At 39.7% G+C, this 26,258-nt stretch overlaps 1 protein-coding gene across 2 annotated transcripts in view; it reads right to left on the minus strand.

Annotated features, from left to right (window-relative positions):
* LOC111870767 overlaps positions 1–26,258 on the minus strand; it is a 153,238-nt gene that overhangs the window by 14,642 nt on the left and 112,338 nt on the right. For both annotated transcript variants that reach the window (XR_002843911.2, XM_023863290.2), the window contains exons 3-8: positions 22,250–22,391; positions 11,155–11,222; positions 10,128–10,388; positions 6,347–6,580; positions 4,008–4,227; positions 2,804–2,871 (exon numbers count right to left, since the gene is read on the minus strand). Coding sequence is in view for 1 of the 2 variants with exons in the window: in XM_023863290.2 (XP_023719058.1) it covers positions 2,804–2,871; positions 4,008–4,227; positions 6,347–6,580; positions 10,128–10,388; positions 11,155–11,222; positions 22,250–22,391 (993 nt within the window). In the remaining variant the exon portion in view is untranslated. The remainder of the gene's footprint in view (positions 1–2,803; positions 2,872–4,007; positions 4,228–6,346; positions 6,581–10,127; positions 10,389–11,154; positions 11,223–22,249; positions 22,392–26,258) is intronic.

Consider the following 26,258-nt stretch of genomic DNA (forward strand, 5'->3'; position numbering starts at 1 on the left):
GTAGGCAAACCATCCAAAAAATATTTAAAAAAAAACTGTTAAAGCCATGCCACAGTTCATGCAGTTACTTGCTGGCTTCCAACTGTAGCAACCTGGTTTGATCTGAGATCAGATCATGTGTGAGTGGTAGTGGACAGTGTGGTACTGGAGCAGGTTTTCTCCACATACCTGGGTTTCCTCTGCAAATTCTCTTTACACCGAATGCTTCACATTCACTAATCATATTATTATCTGAAGCTATACAGTCTTAAATGTTGACAGCATCATAAAATAATCAATGCAAAATAAATTTAAAAACTGAATTTACTTTGTAATTGCATATTCTGATCCCAGCAAATCATACCTTGGTTTATATAGTCAGGTGTTATATATCCCTAGTCTAGCTGAAAAAAAAAGGTTTGAAGAAGTGTCAAAATATTGTGGCATGTCTGCTGAAAGCCAGAATTGTGAAGCCAGCAGAGGCAGCCCTTGCCAGAAAATGGCTCTGCAAACATGCCTATTGCTAGGCAATGGTCACAACACACACACACAACAGTGGCTGTGTTCTCTGCCCTGTCCATGCCAAGGCTATATATAACAAGGACCAGCTGCCATTAGAAAAGACTTTTGAGACAACAGTTAGAAGAGTAGGATGGTGTGAGATGGCCGCCAGCCTGTGAGGACATGAGTCTGCAAGTAGATATCATTCACTACTGGAAGCTGCCACCAAACAGCATAGTAAAGACCGTGACTGAGAACGCTAGTCTGTTTGTGATAGTAATTCATAAAGTGTAGTCACAAGTTGCATCTTGAAGTGTTCAAAAGAATCTGATTACCAATCCAAAAACTGTCTTTGGTCACTTAAACATGTGACAACATTTTTCATGTTATCATCACAAATACAGAATTATCACCACTAACCCCATAAACTAAGCACAAAGTACACAATATGTACACTGCTCTTCTTATGTCTGTTGCACATGATATGGAATAAAATAAATTCCTAGACATAAGACAGTGATTTCTCTGGATGAATGACAAAAAAATTCAATTAAATTAGAAATACTTTTAGGGAGTTCAATACTTCATAAACTACACTGTATGTGCAGGATTTTCATAAATAAATGATGAAATTTGCTATGAACATTACAGTACCTGTAACACAGAAGCAACAACAACAACAACAACAACAACAACAACAACAACACTTAATACCAGTTTATACAGTGCGTACAATCAAGTGCACGCCGCGGCTGCAATTTGCCGTGAGTCATACCACCGCAGAATGGATGCAGTCGCGGGGAGGAGTTGCATCCGTTCTGCGGCGCGCACTTGATTGTACGCACTGTATAATTACATGTGGTAACATATCCTAGAAAGTATGCAACTTTTGCACAGGCTTCTTTTGTAGAATATACAACAACATGGCTGCAGTGCAAAATTTTCATTTAGCTTTCACTTTAGCAGTGATAATAAACAGATCACTGAAGCTGAGAATGCAAAATATGAAGACAGATAATAAACATTCCTGCAAATCACATATTTACAGCTGAGAACAAGTAGTTATGGGAATAACTTATCTTTATTTTTCCTGATACAATATATAATGCATAGAAGAAAAAAATATCTGGAGCTGGGGCTCAGACACAGACAGCAAAGTGATCTCAAAAGCCTCCTAACAAAATTTAGGGGAGGATACTGAGACAGCTGGACAGACATACAGACAAGGTGATCTCATAAGCCACATTTTATTTTTCCAAAATATGGAAAGTAGGCTAAAAATAAATCCTGAATGATGAAGAATCCTACCATACAACCATCTACACATTAGCCCACCACATCAATAAAAAATAACAAACTCTGTGGTTTTAATCCGTTAGCGAACTATACCAACTGAGCGACTGCTGCTTGTCGGCGAAGTTAGTGCCAACTTTTGCAGATAGAGGGTGTCAAGTGGTCAGCACAACTGATCCCTATGCCCATTAATCTCGGTTTTATTGACTGGAGCAGCTATTTCCCTGCCATAACTCCTCAGTTATCCTCACTGAGTGGACCCCATTCCAGAACCATTACTTCTCAGAAAATCTGGTAGCTCCAGAAATCGATCTGGATCTTAGAGATACAGGATGGTATGGATTGGCTTTATCTGGCTCAGAATAGGGACCAGTGGAGGGCTCTTGTGAACACGGTAATAAACCTTTGGGTTCCATAAACTGCTGGGAAATTCTAGAGTAGCTACAGATTTGGCTTCTCTTCAAGAAGGGCTCAGCTCCATAAGTAAGTATATACTTCTGTTACCACACCTTTCTAGGATATGATTATAGAACGTAGACTATGATGCATTATATTCTTGAATCTAAACAACAACTAGAATATCGAGGAATGTATGTTCTGTATTTCACAAAAAATACAATATAATAGAAGTTACTTAGATATTACTTGGCATATTCTTGGTTCTAGACAAAATGTAAAAACCAGCTATGACATAAAGGGACTGATGGTGTCAAGTGATAAATGAGATGGGACAGAAATGAAATCAGAATGTAAACAAAACATACAGAAAAGAAATGTGTTAAGAAACCTGAAGTATACACCAACAAGATGACATGAATCTAAATACGAGAAATGTAAAAAGAGAGACAGGAATCTTTCATTATAGATGCAAAGAGAACTGCAGATGAACATACACGTGTATAAGGGGACAGTAAATCACAATGTTTACATTTAGGTTATCTTATTTACTTCTGATCAGCTTCTTGTGATTACATACAGCATGTTTCAATATGCCTTACAACTGGAAACAGTGAAAGAAAAAGACACTTACTGCTCTGCTGTAGTTCAATGACATGACCCTCACGTCTGTAGAATACCATGCACACATAGCCACTATTGCTGAAACACAAAAGATTAAATTGCAGTTGGTAGGTATATTGGAAATGGAATTTATGCACATTACAATGTATAACCTGGATGTGTTTCAACATGGAACTGTAACAAAATAACACCACATAACTCCTCTCTCAGATACAATATCCAAATAAAAAAGGACACTGAAGAAACATGTTTCCAAATTATAAAATAGATACCCATATAAAATTTTGTTCTATAAATCACATGCTTGCAGTGAGCAGAGATACAGTTCTATGACAGATATTCCAAATATAATAATAAAAAAAAATATGGAACATGGAAAAGGTCTACATCTTGAAGGGCATAAATATGATATAATGCTGATGAGGTGGTGGTGACCACAGTCCTGAAGGTGTGAGTGTACAGTAGCAGTACCAGCAGAAGAGTTTGTAGGGATGACTGTAACAGTAATGAAAGTGCTGGTGGCAATAAAAATGGTAACTGAATGACACAGTTAAGTATTTAGCACTCCTCTTTCATACGCAGAGATCCCAGATTCAAACCTTGGCATGGACATAGCCAGAGGGGATTGGGGGGGGGTCTGACAATAAAGTTCGCGAACTCATTGCAGTAAAAGCGCTACATACCTCATTCCTGAATATCACTGTGGTCGCCTTTAAAGCACTCCCCTTAGGAAGCTATGAACCGATGCCAGTGTCTAGTCCACCTTTCAAAATAATTTTGGAACAGGTTTTGTGGAATGGTCTTCAGAGCTGCTGTCATGTTACACCTGATATTATCAATGTCATCAAAATGCCTCCCTTTTAATATTTCCTTTATGTTCAAGAACAGAAAAAAAAGTCACTGGAGACTGGATTCGGTGAATAGGGGTAGGTGTTTGAGCTGTTATTTCTCTACTAGCTAAAAACTCCCTCACAGACAGTGCTCTATTTCAAGCTCTGACATTCTCACGACTGAACACCAAAACACACTCGGTAATAGATGCCACTCAGAAGAAGATTGCCATAGAGCAAACAACATAGCTGTGAAATGCTGATATGCCAAATGTCATCAAACCATACTAAGGTTTCTACCCACTGCTTCCATGGCAAGCACACAATGGCGAGTTCGCGAACTTTATTATCAGACATCATAAGTAATAAACATATTATACTAACCACCCACTCGTAGCATGGGCAACTATGGTGACTTGGTGGTGAGTCATGTGATGCTCATTGTGACACACCACTCTCATCTCCTGTCCTCCCTCCTTCCTAGTGATGCGCAGAGTCGTGTTCTTGTGAAGGATCATGTAGGACTGTGAGTGGTCCAGTGTATGCCAGTGGTGATGGTCCGTGACAAACATAGGATATCGGCATCGACTGTGCTGATTCTCAACTATAACAATTAAAAGTTAATGATCCTCTATCAACTCAGCAACAAAAGTCCATTAATTATGACCAGTTTACATTAAACTTTGTCCAGTGTCCGATATGGCCCACTTCTTTTCATGCCCTCATTCAGAACATTAGTGAGGCCCACTGAAACTCCCATCACACATGAATTAAGGGCTCTTTCTTGAAGTTAAAAACAACCAGAGTTACTGCTCACTTCCATCTACATCTGAAGTTTATGTGCACCTCATACATGTCATAATGCATGGGTACTCTTGTACTCTTTTATGGCTTTAAGATCAAGTACACTTCATACTGTATTAATATGGTAACACAGCCACCAGTATACAACATGTTAGTGCATAAGCTCAGCTAGGCTCTTAAACGTATGTTACAATAAGACATCTAAGGGACTGCAGAGGCTACAAAATATAGAGTTTAATATATCAATTACATACATAAGGGGCAGACCTAACTGCTGGCCTTTGCACTGTGACCTTTAGTGATATACTGCACATTAATACATCAATTAGTGGGATTTCTTATTCCACATAATGGAATCACAAATACAGTAAAACTTGGTTATAGCAACATCGGTTTCTGCGACACCTTGTCTATTGCATCAAATATTCAATGGTACGAACTAATTCCTCATAAAGCAACTGTTTTTATACCTTGCTTAGTACGACATGCACAAATGCATCAACCTCGTATGTAACGTCATTTTCATTCCTCAATTTCTCTGATATGGACATTGAACATAATTTAGAAAGTGTATATTGGGAAAGTAACAGGAAACAGATGAAGATAACTGATTACTGTACTCGTATCTAGGTACAGTAAGGCACAACAATTGATGTAATCTACTGTAATTTGGTGAGTGAGCCTACCTTTAATATACAGTATTAGTGCGGTGTGTATTGTCAGTGAAAAGCGCTGTAATATGTCTTTGATATTACACATTTGGGCAATTCCACGTTAATGTTACGTTAGTCTGTACTTAACTATGTATTTCACTAAAAAATGCAACATTTTAACTCGGTTTTTGGTAGATTTTTATGTGACTAACATAAGGCTACTGTGGAAGTGCCCATTTCGGTTACAACGACATTCGTTTATAACGACACTATTTTTAGGTCCCTTTGATGACGTTATAACCAAGTTCTACTGTATATGGTTCACAGGGTAAAGTGTGATACACAACACACTCCCAAGTATCCATGCTAATAAAAGGGAAAAGATGCACAAATAACTGAAAGATGCAGAGAATCCTAGTTTTGGGTGCAACAGGAAGATAACTGAACATGGAAATCTAAATACATATACCCAGCATGATTTCTTCAACTATTTCAAAAACCTAAGACTTGCAGGAAAGTGTACCAAACACAAAATGTGTGTTTCATGCATTAAACATTAACCTGTCCTCAGAGTGACAGTAACAGCGATACCGACCCTCACAGCAACTGTGACTGCAATGAAACTGACACTGAGTATAGTAATATTATGCATGATATAGAGGGTGAAATGGTACTTGCACAGCCACTGTAAAGTGAGCACCAAATGCTTTGACTCAGACAGCAGCTGCTTAACAGTCCCAACTTCCTGTATTCCTCTCAAGTCTCAAGATTTAGAGCCTCAGTACTCTATATCACGCACATATCCCCTCTGCCATCTGGTAACAGAAGTATTAACCCTTCCCTCTAGTGTGTGAATAACAGAACTACATTGAGAACAGAATCTATAAGTTTCTAATGATGTAATGATCTCTGTCACTAATTTTTTTTAATGCTAGTGGGGTGGAACAAAGTCCCTTGTACTGCGGCCACTTCCGGCCTATAGTACCAAGCCCCAGATGATAGGTGAGGGTGATTGTGGAGCAATTGGTGGAATGAAGACTGGCAGGGGAAACCGAAGTACTTGGAGAAAACCTGCCCCAGGCCCAGTTTCTCCACCACAAATCCCACTTGACCAGACCCGGGATCAAACCCAGGCCGCCGCGGTGGGAAGCCAGCAACTAACTGCTTGAGCTATGGTGCGGCCCTCGTCTATGTCACTGACATGATGATGATGTGCCTGTGTTCAGGTAGTAGATGGATTTTACTAGGCACTGTAAACTAACATACTTGTTGTAAGTTTCATTGTTCGAGAGCCTTCCAGAGCTGAGGGCAGACCATTGCATGTTGCATCACCAGACTGTGCCACTTGGTAAACCTGGTGATGGTTGTGTTGATGGTGCTGGTCATACACAAAACATCGGTACCGGTCCTCATCTGATGTGGCCATCTTGTGGTACAGTTTCCCTACGAGATAGCGTGTAGAGCCATCCTTCCATGTGGCTAGGCACACAAGCTCCTCAACTGTAGAACAGAAGTAACTCTATGCAATACTCCAGTAATAACATGACAGGTGTGGTATCAGAGGTGAAACAATCATAACCACAATTTAGACATATTTCCAGAAATCAGTAAGTTAAAATTCTAAGAATTAATTTATTTTGAGATATAAAACAATTCCCAGAGCAATGACATCAGAAATTTCATATAAAGATGCTATATGCTGCTAGCAATTGTTATCTGGAGTAAAGACATGGAATGGAAAATCCAAACTCTTTGCTGTAAAATGCTGTCAGCTGTGTCTGTTTCACTTATGGCATATAGAAATAATCTCTGCAGCAACATATCCTGAAATGCGTTCAAATTCAAAATTACTGTCAAACGTTAGAGAACAGACATGTGATTTTGACTGATCAGTGGATTTACTGAACATTTATAACTTGATAACTACAAGTAAGTACAACAGTTTCATGGATCTACACACTCTACACATCACTACTACAGCATACATCAGCATTTCCCATTTGTTCTCTGGGTGTTGCTAGGTAACAGTGCCCAACAGTGAAGATTCTTCTACTCTCATGCGTACAGCAGTGCTCGCTGGCTACCACATCACAACTTACTGACTTCAAAATCGAAGTTACTTGTACTTTATGACTGACGGTTTACCACCAATCAGTTTGTCTTGGTGCCAAGTCCCTTGAGACTCACAACTGGTGATTGTTTTTTCAACTTAACCCTTGTAGTCGTTCCTTATGTAACATCCTCTCTGATTGGATGATAGGTTTGTCTCTTATGAATATTAATATTATATGTTTCAGTTTCATATAAAATATATTTTTGTAAGTTATTAGATTAAAATTGATATTATGTGAACATTTATAATTCCAAATGTAAAGAAAATCTGCCAAAATGCTCAAGTGCTCAAGGAATACACACATTACGGACAGCATTCCAAAACATATGAAACACATTCATTTATGATTTATTTTTCCTACATACACAATCCTTTCTCTCTATTACAATTATGGGTATACTGTCATATCAGTTCCAAATTTAAAAGAGGCACAAAGGCACAATATACATGAAAATGTAAGCTGTACACTGCATTCCACAGCACAGTAATAGTAACAGAGGAGGAACTTTGATCTCCAGAACGAATTCGCTCGCAATGAATACTAATTACTAACGATGAGATTTAAATTAGCAAATCTCAGAAAGCCACCTCCTTCATCCTATTTTTAGAGCTTCACATCTGATGTTTTCATGGCACACAAAATCATAGAACTGCAAATAAGGAGGAAATTGAAAACTAGGTCTAAAAATTCTATTATTTATTTACAAGATGGGACTCGAAAACACTAATGTACCCTACACTTCATTAGCCAACCATAGGGTAATAAAAGTTTGTATCACATCTCTCTAGTTACGGTCTCATCAATGATCCTGGCCTTTACCTGTCCACAGGTGATAAAATTAATTTATAAGGTGGGAAGTATAACAGTTGGTAAAGTGGGCCTAAACCCTCTACATGGGATCTGTAATGTAGTCCCTTTTAAACTTCAATAAATTAACAGAAGAAGCCAGATCTTCAGTAGTGACTTTTGCAGGGGTTTCACATTTCCACAATTTAACACTTTTGGCAGGGGCTTTGATCTGTGCGCACAGAAACCTACATAATATATATATGGCATGGTATCACGGTACGTGGTAGCGTAGTTGGTTGAGGCACTATGCTACAAACCAGAAGGTCTCGGGTTCAAGTCCCGATGAGGTCACTGGATTTTTTTCAGCTGACCTAATCCTTCCAGCCGCACTAAGCCCTGGGGTTTACTCAGCCTCTAACAGAAATGAGTACCAGGAATTAATTATATAATTTTCCCGGGGAGTAAAGCGCAGCCGGCACGTAAGGCTGACAAACTTACCGCTATCTTTGAGCCAACTGTCTAGATAATGTGGGACCCTTAACATCTCACAACCCTATGGGCCTTCATGGCCTATTACAGGGATAGCTTCACTTTACTTTACTTTACTTTGGATATTACAGGGATAGCTTCACTTTACTTTACTTTACTTTACTTTACTTTACTTTAGATATGACATGGTATCTGTGTATTTGAGAAGGCCCAGATTCAATCCCTTCAATTCCTGGGCAGTCTATATGGGACTTGTGATGACTGAAGTAGCACTGCAACAGGTTTTCCTCCAAATAGTCAGTCCCCTCCCTTATAATCTGGCACTGGTACAATGGGCCCACTTCTCAGTCTTAAGACTCAATTTCACCCTATTGCAAAAAAAGAAATGCATATCATGCTGTTTCTCACACTGTTCCCAGGGAAATATTTACTTTTTGCATAATAACACTGGTGGCAGCTCTAAATCCAAGACTGGCATCTGAAGGATAAAGGCATAATTTAATTCCATGTTTTTATGGAAAGAGATGTGAAGGAGATACATGTATAAAAAGGATAAAATAAATTAAGGAAAGGGGGCAAATTATTTGGATATAAAAGAAATGATCCCCATTGAATTTCAATGAAACTTTTTCACTAGTAAACATGAATGAGACTGAACCAGGACCCTCGGCAATCAAACGTTATATACGTCACTGTGCTAATGAGGACTGGCAAATGACATGAAGAAATTGATCATTTACTTTCACTTGAATAACATGGCAAATGAGAGAACACCAAAATTAATTAAGCTTTATCTTTATGAAATACAAACTGACAAGCACAAATTAATGAGGAAATTAAGAAGCAGATATAAACCATGAAAGGTGGACTGCTCAACATTGATAAAAAAACAAAACAGGTTTGGCTAGAGTTTTATATGGAACATGACCACATCACAAGCTGTACTTCAAAATTTACAGCAATAAAACCTCTTTGAGTCCTGAAATATGTCCCAAATACTTCCAAGCAGTGTAGTGGTGTGGTAGAGGCAGTTGTGATACAACAAGATGCACACTCCAGAACTTATATTACAACTCTTGAGTTGTCAGAACTGATATATATTAAAATAAAGACATTTTACAGCCTTAATTATATATCTTTTCTTGCATACAGTGAAACAAAGGTTACTGCATTACAATCAATATCTACAGGAAATTACAAATGTCAGAAACATGCAATCCATCTTGCTTAAACCATCATTATGTATTATATTGTATTATAAGTATATGCAACAACAGTGAATCAGAAATGTTTACTGGCATGTATAAAATAATATAAGTATTTTGTATCACTTTATTAAAATATGTACACCTGTATCTAATTTAAAACAAATACTGTTGTTAAGCTCTTCACAATTTACAATTACTTCTCACACCCTACCAGAGACGAAAAACATGAGGGATGTACATGTGCAGTAGACTAAGCAATTTTCCCAAGCCTTAAATATTATATAATTTGTTAGTCAAATAATGATAATTCTCCATGCCCAAACTGAATCATACATATTATTATAGACTTAACAGTGCAGGTGGAAATGCCGATTTCTTCTTACTGTTTGTACACCTTTTTAACTGTACCATTTACAAGGGGAAACTAGTTCTCCTGTAGTGACAAACCTGTGCTTTCTGTGCCATGTACATCAGGGCAAGCCTGATACCGTAGCAGAAGTTGGGACTCATCTGTACATGAGTCCACCCGTGACACAGGGCTCCCACATTCCCCAGATCCTCTGTTGTATGTAAAGGTGAAGGGTGCACCCTTAAAAGGGCAGGGGACAGGCCCATCAGCTGGTTCAGCTCGAAACATGGAGAACAAATTGGCATCACCTGTTATCTCTCCACACATCTGGTCCAGACTCTCTCGCGAGTCACAGAAAGCTGTAATAGTAGAACTGCAATATATTGCCTGCCAACAACACGCCCTTTGAATGCCAGGCAGCAAAACACAACTAGTCTATATTATGCATGTTTATTAACCAACTGAACAAATAAATAGCAATTATAATTTTACTGACCCAATTGGCTCATGCTTTGATGCTGATGATGATAAAGGTAATGACATAACCAGTAGTAGAGAATGTCCTATCATCTGGCACTTTAAAATTAATGCTGATAAATATATTCAAGGGGCATCCCTTCTACATGATTATGCAATTTCCTTTAATATTTTTGCATCTCATCCACCATTAATTAGTTCTGCTCCTAACTGTTTTCTTATATCAATACCTCTTATTTTATCTTTCACTGAGACTAACAATGATTGCTGATACCTCACTTCATATGCTTCTATTGCCAGCTCACCTTCTTCCCCCACTACCCACATTTCACTACAGTACTGTGAGGCTGGTTTCATGATGATGTTACAATATACTCCAATGGAACCTGTCTGAGGGACTACAATGGGTTGTGCCGCTAGTGGCAACTAAAAAAACTACCACACAGCAGATGAACAATATGTGCATCATAGATTTTCTTCATGAAAACTTTAAGAAAAAGATAAATTTTCTTTGAAATTTCTACCAGTTAGGGGGAAAATTTCATAAGCTTGGATAGCAGAAAACTGGGAGTTCATTGTATTCATATTTCTTGTTTCTTTTTCTGACTATGTGACAATAAGTAGAGGAAGAGAATTTTGCATACTTACTCTCTTTATACTGCAAGACATTTGGGTGCTTCTCATGAATAACAACACATCGATAACAGCTGTCCGATCTGCAAATAAGAACCAGTGATTCAGCTACAACACATTCTAATTACCAATAATACAAAGAAAGCCTAACTACTTACTCGTATAATCTGTAACAAGTGCTAAAACCTCAGCACTATCAACATAATACGTGTAAGAGTTCTAAAGGATTACACTTCAGACATTCCTATCATGACAAAATATTTATGATATGCAGAAACAGTGTTTAATTCCATGTTGATGGCAGAAAATAGTTCCAACAGACATTTATTATATTGAAGAAAGCAGTCTTCTGGGATTTGGCACCGTGTATATGTGGTGTTAACCGACATTTCGGAGGAACGTATCGCCTCCATCTTCAGGGTAGAAGGAAAAATATAAGAAATCCGCAAGCGAAGAGACCGCGAGTCTGCTTTTACCGGTTCTCAAAGTCTCTTCGCTTGCGGATTTCTTATATTTTTCCTTCTACCCTGAAGATGGAGGCGATACGTTCCTCCGAAACGTCGGTTAACACCATATATACACGGTGCCAAATCCCAGAAGACTGCTTTCTTCATAGTCACCGCCGTGAAAGCCTCAAATCTTACATTTATTATATTGCAGCATCTATGTTTATATATTTTTAAGTTCATTTTGAGTGCTTTATGATTTAAAGAAACAGTATCCTGAACACTGTTCCTCAGATCATAATGAAATACCATGTTACCATATCTCTGTGCCCCATTGTTACCGCTGCACTGCCACTATTACTGAAATGTAAGCCACAGTACACAGGTCTACACAACAATATCAACAAACACATCAATACTACCATACCAGCATTTCATTTAGTTGGTAAAGGTGTCGCAACATGTTTCGACCCTCATAGGGTCATCATCAGTCAAATCTACAGAAATGTGATATTAGTCACTGAATTGTTTTCTCAATATGTATCCATATTATTACAATATTTTACCACTTGTTTTGCGAATACACCCTTTTGTTAAAATATGATCTCCAGATGCACAGTGTCTTTAAAATTAAAACTAAGATTAAAAAATTAAGATTATATATAAGGTTTTGATTACTATTAATATGGATTTAATCTTAAAATTAAGTATCTGAATTATATTTTAAATTAGGTTAAAACTAGATATTTTTCAGATTCATGGGTTTCATTATGGTCATTGTTGGGTGGTAATTTGTAGGTCGAAAAAACCTTGGGGGCCCTTCTAGGAATCTGCCACATTTGTTAACTTCTTTACCATATGAGAAATAACGTTATGCAATATTTATAATATGTTTCAATATATTCCTTCAAAGAGCTGCTACGTTGCGGTCAAATGGATAGCAGTCCTGCTTTGTATTTTGGAGGCACCATCTGTCAGTCAACTGTCTAGAAAATGTGGGAGCCTCGATGTCTCACAACCCTATGGGCCTCCATGGCCTGTTACATGGATAGCTTTACCTTTTTTTCTATCTGTACTGTATGGAAGCATGAAGGAGCTTCACTCGAATATTTGTTACTTTCAGATGTGTATAGGTGTATACTCATATAAGGTGTATCCTAAGTCAACAGTTTCACTAAAACGATAAATAAATTAAACTGAACTGAATACATATTATTTTTTGTATTGCTAGTGGGGTGGGACTGAGTCCCTTGTACTGCGGCCACTTCTGGCCTATTGTACCAGTCCCAGATGATAAGTGAGGGTGACTGTGGAGCAACTGGTGGAATGAAGATTGGCAAGGGAAATGGAAGCACTCAGAGAAAACCTGCCCCAGCGCCACTTTGTCCATCACAAATCCCACTTGACCAGACCCGGGATCAAACCCGGGCCACCGCGATGGGAAGCCAGCAACTAATCGCTTGAGCTATGGCGAGGCACTAGCTGAATACATAGGTCACAATACTACATACTGGATTCAGCTGGATCAGGACACCCAGTGGCACACTCTTGTGAACACAGTAATGAACCTTCAGGTTCAGAGAGTTTCTTGACCAGCTGGGCAATTACTAATTTGTAAGAAAGGATTCTGCTCTATGAAGCTAGTTATGTGTCTGTCTGTAATTATACTTTTAAGAGGACCATAGTTCAGAAATATGTGGGGGGGGGGGCTGTAATCTAATCTGATTAGCACTGATGAATCAGAAATATTCATGACGACTGTTATGACCTGCTAATTTACGCACTGTTCAGGAAAGCAACTGCAATCCTCATACCTGACTGTATATGTACAATTAATTGGTACAGAATGGTAATTCTAGAACTGTCAACTTTATGCATCCTTCACTCAAAGCAAATTTGGGGAACACATGCAGTATCTTTATTTTTATTTGTGGTTCATTTTGTAATACAGTCACTATCTCAGACTATACATCACTGAATGAAGAGGATTATTTAATATATAATGAATAAGAAAGTATAACAAAGAATCCAGTGTACAGCAACCCTCCAGATTTAACTCCTCTAACAATGCCTATGGTGATAAAATGCAGGAACAAAGGTTTCTCACGTTAACCTTTAACACTGAGGGGTACCTGGTAGCCAGCCATAGTGGTTGAGGCACTATACTACAAGCTGGAAGGTCAATGGATTTCTTTCAGCTGACCTAACCCTCCCAGCAGCACTATGGCCCTGGGGTCGACACAGCCTCTAACAGAAATAAGTACTAGGAATTAATTAAATAATTTTCCTGGGGAGTAAAGCTCAGCCAGCGTGTAAGGCTGACAACCTTACCGCCATCTTTGAGCCGAGTGTCTAGATCAGGCATGTCAAACTCAACTTGTACAGAGGGCCACCTCAGCCCTATAAATAATAGTCCAGGGCCGCACTTCAAAATAGAAATATACATTAGATTTTGATACAAGGAAATTTAATTCTATTTATTATTTAGGAATAATTTCAATATAAATTACCTAAGGTCACATATCTTACAGTTTTAAAAAGCAAGAGAATGCCATTTTTGACACGTATAAAACAGATTTTCAATGCGTAAAAAGAGAGATTACACAAGAAATTATGTTAGAAATAGCAAAACATTGAATTTCCTGCAGCCTGCTAATTTATGTCTGCATGAGACTTCTTGTCTTCTGGTCTGTTGGAAAATTGACTTTACAAAAAATATTTCAATTAAAATTTTAATATCAATTAGCTCTAAAAGTTGAGGGGCCGCACTTTGTGGCTATGGGGGCCGCATGTTTGACACGGCTGGTCTAGATAATGTGGGACCCACAACGTCTCACAACCCTATGGGCCTTCACAGCCTGGTACAGGGATACTTTTGCTTTTTTTTTTACTTCCCCCCCCCCTTTAACACTGCATTTACACGTCACATGTGGGAATATTTTGTTCGATAGATTAATGAATGGTAGCAAGTTTCAGACCTAGTGGATTGGGAACCAAGACCAACAAGTGGCCAACACCTTCACTACATGATAATGATCAATAGACTACATACAAAACAAAGGAACCTGGATAGCTCAGCTGGTATAGCAACTAGACTCTGGGCTGAATAACTGAAGAGTCACGGTTTGATTCCCGGTATGGGAACAGATTTTTCTCTTCCCCATTATGTTCAGACCAGCTCTGGGGCCTACCTAGACTCCTATCCTATTTCCCTGGGGGTAAAGTGGCATGGGTGCGAAGCTAACCACCCACTTACGTCTAGTGTTAAGAATAAGAATGGCAGAGCTAGGGTTACACGCCCACTCTTCCATATGTTTTCAAGGTGTGGGGCTTAATCAATCAAGCCCAGGAATAACTTTACCTTACATGGGAAACAAAGCCAGATCCATTGGATATATGAATACACTTACATAGACTGTACAGTTTCATCGTTCTTAAAAATTCAGCATGAGGCCATCACTGTCAGTTTGCATTAGAAAAAAACAATTTGAGTTATTCTAGGACAATGCTCAAATACTGTCGCCTTTATATTAACAGTGTATGAAGCAGTATAATTGATTACATCAAGAGCAACACAGCAGTAGGTATGTATCATAATATATACTTAATGGTGCAAATTAATCATCTTTTACTTGCATGTGCTGAATACAGAGTAGCAGGACTTGCACCTGCCTACGTGCGTCTACATGCTAGTATATTACTGATTCCAAGTATCAGGCAGGCCCTGTAACATCATCCCTCAATATTATAGGCTCTCCTTTCACTTATTATTATTCTGATGGCAATGCGAAAGCAACCCACTCAAGCACTAATTATAACTTTGTGGAAACCTCAAATATAATCCAACTCTACCACACCTACCACACATTGCTCCTGCAATTATTACAAACACAAATGGAATTCGTGCTACAGAGAAATGGTTCAAATTCCTGTGCCGGTACTGCACAATTATATAATTTGTACATTCATGTCATGTTTTGTATTGTGGCAGTGAAACAAGAGGCTTTATTAAGTTTACAAAGCTCAATTATTTGCTTTCTCTGTGTTCACAAACAGCAGTGAGTTCTGGAAAAGTCTGCTTGGTTTCTATGAAAGATCTGCACTCCCTCCCTCCATACACTCTGAAACCCCACCCTACTCAACTTTATATTTAACTTGAAAGTGACTAGAGATTCACTACTACATTCTCAAATTCCAAAGTAATATACAAAGGTATATTATGTTCTCAAGTTTAATTTAATCTGAAGTAAAGAACTGTACAAGCTACTCTGATTCAGAAGACATCTACCAACTCTCCCATTTCTGGCAGACTGCAGGAAACAAAATGGCTGTACTTATTTACCACATACAGCATTCCTCACTCAACTTCTCAGAGTGTACTCAGCATCATATGAAGGTAAGCAGTTGTATACAAAGTCCAGATGGTTGGGCCTCAGAACTGGTGACAGTAAAATCCCTGTACCTGCTGGGAATTTAACCCCAGTCACTCAGCCCACAGTCTTTCTCTGCAGCGTCTGAATTATTCTGACACAGTCCTGGAAATTTACATCACGCGGGTTTACTTCAGATGCTGTCAGCAACTCACAACAATATAGAGCTGAATAACTGGATGATGTCACATTTTTCTATGAAGTGTGTTTGTTAAACTGAACTAAGATTGCTGCTTAGTTGCTCACTGGTGTATGATGTTGATAAATGGTTTTATTCTGTACACAGTGCAGCAGATGTAGGTGGGTTTGAGTAAGGTAAAAAAAAAAAGATAACAGACTGCTGAGGGCCATAGGGTTGTGAGAGGTCAAGGCTCCCACGTTTTCTAGACAATCGGCTCACAGATGGCAGTGAGGTTGTCAACCTTAAGTACTGGCACCCTTTACCCCCAGGAATATTCCTGGTACTCATTTCTGTCAGAGGCTGAGTCAATCCCAGAGCCACAATGCAGCTGGAAGGATCAGGTCAATTGAAAAATCCAATGTCCAACCCATGACTCAAACCTCAAACTATGCTTGTAGCATAGTGCCTCAACCAACTACGCTACTTTGAGTGTAATTTGAAAATGTTTAAGGCAGTGGCACAAAGGGTCCAAGGGAATATAAAAGTTGTTACCAGGAGTTCGATTAAAAAAACAGAAAAGGTGTCCTCTTTGTAGTCACAGCTCAAGAAATGGAATTTATGAAAAGATGTCAGATAAACAAATAGTATTTATTTAAGTTTCTAGATTTAAGCCCTGAGAACTTTACTGAGTTCATTTTGTTTAAAGATAAACTAGCAAATCCTCAAAGAATTCTATGAAGACTGTTTCATCTGCTACACCAATTCATCAGAGCCTGTCCTTCGGCCTTCTGGAATTTAGAAATTCAAGGCTCAGCACCCACCTGCCTCAACTGTATAGTCTATGTATCAGCAATAAACAATTACTATATGCTGCAGAAACTGTTTGTTGCAATTTCCACCAGTCCATCTTCCCAAGACCCAACCTGTAAGCACCACCAGGAAAGCCTACATTTATTCATACATGTGTTAATTCACTTGTAGTTGACCTAATGATGCGGTCAGTAACACAGCTATATATATAGCATCAAATGACTGGATGACAGTGAATAATGAATTTGAGAGGACATGAAGAAAGTGTTTATGGCCTAATTTAAGATGCCATCCCACCATTCATCTGTAGGGACTGAGGAAAACTACAAAAACCTCTGCCAAGCTAGTTGGATTCTCAGTGATGAAGGCCCTCAAGACTTGGGAATAAGGGATGTAAAAATGTGTTTTCATGGTAAGTGGTGATGTCCTGCCTAAAACGTTCTGGTACAAACACAGAAGACAAGTAACTTGCTAAGATTATTTGGCTCAATTTGGCAAATAAAGCTGAAGATCTATCAAGGAAGAAACAACTTAAAATAACATCTATAAAATACTGTAAACAGCACTTCTAAACTCCCAATGATTTTGTGACCACCTTAACATTAACACAGACCTGAGAACAAGCAACTCACTGGAAATCACTACTGAAGAGTGTATGTATCCTATCTACCAAAATGTGCTTTGTACAATCAACTACAATACATGCAACAATAGTTTCTTGCAAAAGCTGTAGGCTTTCATTCCTTTAGAACATAAAGAAATTTACTGCAGATAGTTCTTAGTTAAGAACCTTTATGTCACATTAAGTTTAAATTACACTGTGTGTGTGGGGGGGGGTGCGCCCAGGTCAGGTCATGTGGGATATGTGGCAGACAAAGTGGTACTAGGGCAGGTTTTCTCAGAGTACTTTGGTTTCCCCTGCCAATTCTCATTTCACCGACTGCTCCACACTAATCATCTATTATCTGGGGCTGGTACAATAGGGAAGTTCCTAGCCAACTTACCAAGTGGACTCTGTCTCACCCCACCCCAAGAAACTAAATAAACCTAAGAAGCTTCAAAGACATTGACCTTTCCTTCTACCACAAATGAGTGCCTGTAATTGACACTGACATAAAATATGGACCACATTAATGATTTCCCATATGCCTCTTTGAAGAGAAGCCTGATTCAACAAAGAACAAAACTGCACAATATAAGAAAAAAATATGAACAATTTCACAAATATTCCCACTTCAAGGGTTCACTTTCAATATTTGTTTCTTCTACTTTGATATTCTTAATCAATATGTCAGAAATTATAACACATATTTTGGTGGTCTGGATCTTCTCACCCCTTGTAAGTCAATATGACTTACACAGCAGTTTCAGTTCTATTTTTAGACTGAGCGCTGCTGTAATGGTCTCTGTTAATAATGGAACTGATCTGACTTGACATGACCTGACTTCTGTCAGTCACCCTTCTAGTGACTTACAAGAGAAAAATATGCATCTGAAGCACTGACAAACATAACGATTAAGTACTCCTAGCACAATCATGCTTTAACCAACAACAAGAGCCACCTAACAACAACAATCTCTAAACCAGGGCAGCTGAGTCAGTATAGTAACTAGACTACTGGTTGGACAACAGAGAACCTGGATTTGATACCCAACAGTGACTGAGATGTTTTTCTTCTCCAAAGCATTCGAACTGACCCTGGAGCTACTGAAGCCTCAAATTCCACCAGTATTCAAGCTCTCTCCCTGAGGGTAATACTATAATAATAACCATAAACTTCTGAGCTGGTAGAAAGCAGTGGTGCAAGACTATGAACGTTTGCTTTAGCTGGAGGTGCTGCTTGATAATCATAGTTTTACTGCCGTAATAACAAATGTAACAACATGCATCAGTAGAAAGACCAGGTTTATTTACTGAAATTGGACAAATATAAAATATGGTATTTCAGTCTGTTTTAACATGGCACATAATGAAAATATCTGAGTATGGGCAACACCAATGGCCGTGCCACAGCTTAAGCGGTTAGTTGCTGGCTTCCCACCAAGGCGGCCCATGTTTGATACCGGGTCTGGTCAAGTAGGATTTGTTGTGAACAAAGTGGCGCTGGGGAGGGTTTTCTCAGAGTACTTCGGTTTCCCCGCCAATATTCATTCCACCAAATTCTCCATCATCATAATCACCCGGGGCAGATACAACAGGCCAATCAGTGGCCACCATGCCGAGTGGACCCAGTTGGACTCCACCCCCCACTAAGTGAAATGGGCAACACCAAATAAATTATAACAGTTTCTCAAACTCTATTAAGCTTTGCATGGAACCAGTGGGCTAGCTAAAAATATTATGTACACAGTGATATCCAGAAATCTTAAAAGAAAGTGAAATTAAGGGGGGGGGGGATCCCTCTCCAATGTTTTATGAATCTCTGAGACTAGACTGCCGATCACAGTGGCCATGCAGTCTAAGGCATCAGATGTCTTCAGCCACTCGAACAATGGGATCATAGGTTCAAATCCAACTCAAGGCATGGATGTCTGCCTATATTTATTCCGTGCTTGTGTTAGGTAGCGGCCTTGCCACAGGCTGATCCCCCATTCTAGGAGTCCCACAAACTGTTTTAGATTAAGAAACTGAAATGAAACAAGGGGATTCACAGATGCCCTACACTCCAAGTGGGAGGAAGAGGAGGAAGAGGTACTAGAACTGTCCCTATGATCTTATTACTGTAAAAAATATCAGAACATGTGTTATCTAGTGCAACAAACAGTGCATAAACTATTATGCTCCATTCACCCAACCAGGCTCAAAAAATTTTCATTGCATCTGTTCATGAAAAAATAAGTAAACAAGGCTCACATACGTGTAGATACAAACAGACAATAACAGCACATTTCCCATTCCAACGATCAAAACTCTTATAATAGGTGTATTTTTTTTTATTGCTAGTGGGGTGGGACTAAGTCCCTTGTACTGCGGCCACTTCTGGCCTAGTGTACCAGCCCCAGATGACTGGTGAGGGTGATTGAGGAGCAGTTGGTGGAATGGAGATTGGCAGGAGAAACCGAAGTACTCGGAGAAAACCTGCCCCAGCGCCACTTTGTCCGCCACAAATCCCACTTGACCAGACCCGGGATTGAACCCGGGCCGCCGCACTGGGAAGCCAGCGACTAACCACTTGAGCTATGGCACAGCCCTATAATTGATGTAAGTCACTGAACAATTATAATTAGATAACGTTCAAAAATTTTGATTGTATACTTTAACAATAATAATCAGTAGCCTAAATGAAGTTGCCAATTCTAGTTTATATGCAAAATGCAGGGGTGGTTCATTGTGGACCAGAAAAAATGTAATGGCTATCCTATTGCTGGTTTAGAAGAACAAGTACAAGTATCTACAATTTCACTACTTTTCAGGAAACAAGAAAAACTGGTCAGTTTCACCGTAACTTCTTTCACGAGACGACGTTCCTGCTACGGATTTGTTCACGCGTTTCTGGTACTGCCCCCCTCCAAAATTCTGATATATATGTAGTCAGTTAACTTAATGTCAATGTCTTTAAAAATAATGACTGCAGATATGCTAGTTTAGCTGTACCATTTATTCGGCTACAGTGTCCTACACTAATTTCAGCCTGACGTCAATTCTCAAGCTTACATGTAATGAAAATACTGACGCTTCATAAATTACAAGTGCTATCACATGATGTTCATGGCAGCTATCACATCACGATGTGTTCTCTAAAGTTTGCACCTGTAAGGCGACTGAATTATAAAGCTCTTAATCACAAAACGAAGAATACGAATGGCAGTATGGCCACAAAGCCCAATGTCAGACTAACAACAACAGAAAGAAGTAGTTTCTTATGCAAAACATTTAGGAACACACTGTTATTAATAAAATGTATTACAATTATATGCTATTATATTACAAATAAATATAATTATTTAGTCTGTATACATCTGCTACTCATCATTCTCATTGCCATACTCATTTTTGGTACCATTTGTAGAAAGGACAGTATTGTGGTGTTATGATAATACCATGCAGATCTAGTAGACTGTTCTATTCCTCTGCTGCAATTTGTACCATATCCTTCATTACCAGGCTTCAACCTCAGATCCGATTTACAAATTAAAGCCAATTTTTTTAGTCAAGTTTCTTCGTCAGAATTACTTCTGCATTTCCTTCGATAACATGGGCAATCTTTTACAGTACTAAGATGCAAACTTGGTAATTGGTTGTGCTCAGGATAAATCTATGATAGCTAAAGTACGACACTTAGTTCATGCAGGCTAAACTGTACACATTTCGTCCAACGAAACCGGAATAGCGAAGTCGACGAAAAACGTCCGTCACCAGCCAACGGCTGGGTAAACATTGTTCCCACAGTGAAGTCGCCCAGTACTAAGTAAACGCGTTCCAACTCCAACGCATAGCACTGAACACGCATTTCTGTGATAACAATTCGCTAAGCAGATACTGTTATCACGTTAATTACAATGGTTCTCGACGCGAGGCGGTCTCAGAAGAGCAGAAGAGAACCCTATGGGGGAGTGTCTACTATCACGGCTGCCTAACAGATATACTGTTCCCACGGTGAAGTCACCCATTACTAAGTAACGGTTGGCTAAACGTGTTCCAACTCCAGCGCACCGGAGCCGGGACAGCTCAGTCGGAATAGTAGCTGGATGACGGAGGAGTAGGAGCTTGAGTCCCGGTAAGGCAAGAATTTTCGCTTCTCCATATCATATACGGTTACCATTGTAATTTCTGCGAAATGTTACGCTGAAATATCACGGCTTCATCCATTTGTAGCCTCGTATAATAAAGTTTTCAACACTAAAAAAAAAATTAAAATGTACATATCCTAGAGGATTGTTTTCAAAATAGTCTTCTAACCAATATTTATGCCTATTTGATACCAAATGATACCCGGAAGAACACTAATCTGAGGTCAGCCATTCTGTCAATTCTTGGAGATATGCTATCCTCTTTCTAAGCTTTCTCTCGCTATTTCACGCATCTTATGACCTGTAATGATATGAAATCTACCTTAAATGGAATTTGGTAATGTCTTTTCCAACTTCAAGGAACAAAAACACAGACGTTATGTATTTCGGCTTGCAAAACTTCAAGCCACAACGGGTGAAAGTCCCAGCCTTTGTGGGATAGCCTTCTTCAATCCCTTCTTACAAAATTAAGTAGCACTTTACATCTGCCACAGTGTAAATGGAGTGTTACAGTAATCTGTGCATGGTTACTAAATAAAGCCACATGGCTGCATTCTTGAGTCATCACTCACTTGTCCTCTATGATAAACTTGTCTCCCTGCCCCTCAACACATTCCCCCTTGGTTTCTATGGAGGTCGAGTTGATACTGAGCAGATGAGGCACCCCAGACTGGAACCAGTGTCCTGACCATTGTTTTGGAAACTGGCAACCACCTGCAAACAGAGAGCATTGTCTGAATGTCCCACACTCTTAATGGAGAAGTTTAATGTTTGGTCATTATGATCAGGCAAGGGCTGGAGGCAGTAGTATTATTCCAATCAATTACCAAGTAGACCCCTTCAGTTATACCAAACTAGATGGCACTACAGTAACTGTGACTCATTATTTCAAGGTGCTCATTTCAGAACCAGTTACACTGACTGTTTTCATGGCGCCCTTCAGCCCTGCCATGCAAATTCATGTAGAACCAATACATTAAAAGAGACCACGCAGGATTTGAGGATCTCATAGCAGTGGTTATGAAGAGTTCTGTGTTCTGGGATATAACTCTGTGTAGTCTGCTCAAAGTCGGTGAATGTTTCAGAGGAAAATGTCGCCTCCATCTTCAAGGTTGAAGAATAAGACAAGCAAAATCGGCTGATTTTAAACAGACTACATATCATTATAAGCCGATTGATACGACTCTTACAACAGACAACCATTTGCACACAAATCCATCCCAAGGCCACTAATAATTACCGCAGCACATCTGCATAGCCTCGGCAAGTGACTAAACACCATAAAATAATGGAATAATGAAGTACCTTAAAAAAATGCTTCTTCTTCAAAATTATTTATTGCCCCTCTATCTCCGTGCACAACAATTCTTTCTGCGAAGCTTTCAACCGTCCAAATTTGGGGATACATCGGGAATCTGTAATTACCTTAATGTAAATTAAATTAAGTACATTAGTAAAGCGGTCAGTCGCTGGCTGCCCACTGCGGCGGCCTAGATTCGATCCCGGGTCTGGTCAAGTGGGATTTGTGGTGGACAAAGTGACGCTGGGGCAGGTTTTCTCCGAGTACTTCGGTTTCCCCTGCCAATCTTCATTCCACCAATTGCTCCACAATCACCCTCGCCTATCACCTGGGGCTGGTACAATAGGCCAGAAGTGGCCGCAGTACAAGGGACTTAGTCCCACCCCACTAGCAATAAAAAAAAAAGTACACTAGTACATCCTTTACCCAATTAGTTCGAGCAAGTCGGATTCTTTAACGCAGACGACACAAATTTTGCGTTTAACTGTAAGACGAGGCCTCTACCAGGTCACTGGAAATTGCAGACCACAGTACACGTTTGGTGTTCCAAACCTTGACAGTAGATAAGTCGTACCTTCTACAGAGCCGTTTCTAGGACCGACGATACTTTTACGTTTAATTAGCGGAGCTGCCTCTGTAGTCTAGTGGTCAGAGGTCAAGGCTACAGATCCAGAGATCCGGGTTCGATTCCCAGAACTACCACATTTTCTGAGAAGTGGTGGGTCTGGAACGGGGTCCACTCAGCCTCGTGAGGATAACTGAGGAGCTACTGCAAGGGAATAGCGGCTCCGGTAGTTGGCACTAACTTCGCCGACAAGCGGCGGTCGGTATAGTTCGCTTGCGGACTAAGACCACGGTTTTTTTTTTGGGGGGGGGGGGTGGCCGGCAGTTAAGATCTCCCAAGCTGAATATCATCCGCTTTTGCTTGTAATTGGGGAACGCGAAATTCTCAGGCTCCCGTAACTGTTAAACCAGCCAATCACGATCCGAATGAGGACGACACTAGTTCAAGTTGAGACTGCGGAGGGACTGACTTGGACGTTCAGTACATTTCAGTGCTCGAGGTGGGACGTACCTGCGTGCCATTCGGCCCCAAATTCTAAAGCATCAACGCTGTAACCATTTCGGCTTGTTGGGCAATAAACCCACTAATTAATTTCAGTGGAATCGTTATTTGGTCATTCTAGTAATAAACAATAGGCAGCATTTAGTAATCGCTAGAAGTGCTTGGATTAAGTCTTCCAAACGTCGCTAAAGAAGCAAACTATTATGTTTGTGAAGCCATATAAGTGCATTAACGAACATCCAGAATAAATCATCATTTGTTTGTATACTTCAAAGTGCCCACCTTACCTGAGCTAACCCACCAAACCTACCTGTGAAAATAGGGTCATTCGAAATGTTACAGGTACTTCATACACCGGAATCCTACAGGCGACCATTAAATCCATTGAATTACTCTCAGACGTACGGTAGCAGTTAAATAGCTATCCTGAACCCATTCTACCAATGCAACCCATCATCAGCACAACACCCCGATGAAGTGCTAAAGGGCGGCTGCGACTAGCTTAAGTGTCGTTTAAAGCCGGAGGTAAGGGCGGTTATACGCTGATAGCCACTAAGCTACTCAAAAAATGTTGCCTTCCTTTTATGGAACCCTAAAGCTGTCAATATACCAGAGTTACAAGACTTCACATTCTAATAATAATAAATTGCTAAACAATAAGAAACCAAAGCTATCATTACAGTGATATCTATGCTTAGATCTTCCAAGGTGTCTCTTCCCTTCAGGCTTACCAACAAAAATTTTGTACGCATTCTTCATTTCTCCCATGCATGCTAAATGTCCTGGCCCTTTTATCTTTAATGGTTCAATAATCCTAATAACATTCGACGAAGAGTACAAAATTATGTAGCTCCCACATTATGTAACTTATTAATTATAATTTACATCCCGGTTAAAATTTATAATAAATTTCAGGATTTAATTATTTTTATAATGAAACCAGCTGCAGTTTACTGAGCTCTGAATACAGTACAGCTGCTTCTACTGACCCAGTACAAAATATGAATGTTCCTGGAATCACCTCGGGATAGGTCTGAAGGAACTCGTAGAATATTTCTCATGATGCAATGAAGTGCTCAGTAATCCATTCGTATCTGGGAGGTCTGGTTCTATTCCTTGCCAGGAGAGTGGCTAGCCTGAATGAGGCCTGAGACACTTAACATTATGACAAGGCAAATGCTGGAACATTGCCTCAAAATGAACACAAACACTTCCTCCTGCATCTGGCATCTGAGATAACTCATTCTCAACACTGTGTTGGATACAGAGCTAGTAAATAACTTAATCCGCTGGCACACCATGACAGCTACTAGACATCTGCCAGTTCGATTGGATTTTGCTGTTTTAACAACCATGAAATGTCACCGGACGAAAGTCGAAGCACATTTCTTATTTCAAGATATTTGCAGGTCCTCGTACACCTCCAAAACATTTCTGTAACAGATCTGAAATCTGTTTTAATTAACTTTATTTGGGCTACATTTTCTGGATGGATAAAGTTAATTAATATGTCAAGAAGTTAATAAGAAAACATGTCAGAATAAGAAGAAAGCAGTCTTCTGGGCTTTGGCGCCGTGTATATGTGGTGTTAACCGACGTTTCGGAGGAACGTATCGCCCCCATCTTCAGGGTTGAAGAAAAAGTATAGGTAAATCTGCAAGCGACAACACCGTGAGACACGGTAANTACTTTTTCTTCAACCCTGAAGATGGGGGCGATACGTTCCTCCGAAACGTCGGTTAACACCACATATACACGGCGCCAAAGCCCAGAAGACTGCTTTCTTCATAGTCACCGCCGTGAAAGCCTCAAATCTTACATGTCAGAATAACTCAGGCCTTCCAAGTCAAATGCACGTCTCACTTGGCAGGCCCCCTATACGAAAGCCATTCATGACAGATCAGTCAATAACGTGACTGCTTCTAGTTTGGACAAATGACACTTGGACACAGAAACGGGTGCCACTAGTTTGGCTATTTATTTTCTAATATAGGACATCTGCCCCCTCGTTGGTGTCTTCACCTTATCGTGGTGAGAGGGTTTGAGTATGCCAAGGACCCTGAGAGCTATACCGGCGGTAGCGTAGCTACTGGCAGGGTCTCCCTTGCTGGACAGGTCAAAGGGTAGGCATCAGACGAAGAGAGACACCAAAAACCAAAAACTGATGCCGGAAGCAGCGTCATCAGCAGCGACTTGAAGCACAGAGCAAATGGTG

The sequence above is a fragment of the Cryptotermes secundus genome, unplaced genomic scaffold (assembly GCF_002891405.2).
Source record: "Cryptotermes secundus unplaced genomic scaffold, Csec_1.0 scaffold307, whole genome shotgun sequence".
NCBI lineage: Eukaryota > Metazoa > Arthropoda > Insecta > Blattodea > Kalotermitidae > Cryptotermes > Cryptotermes secundus.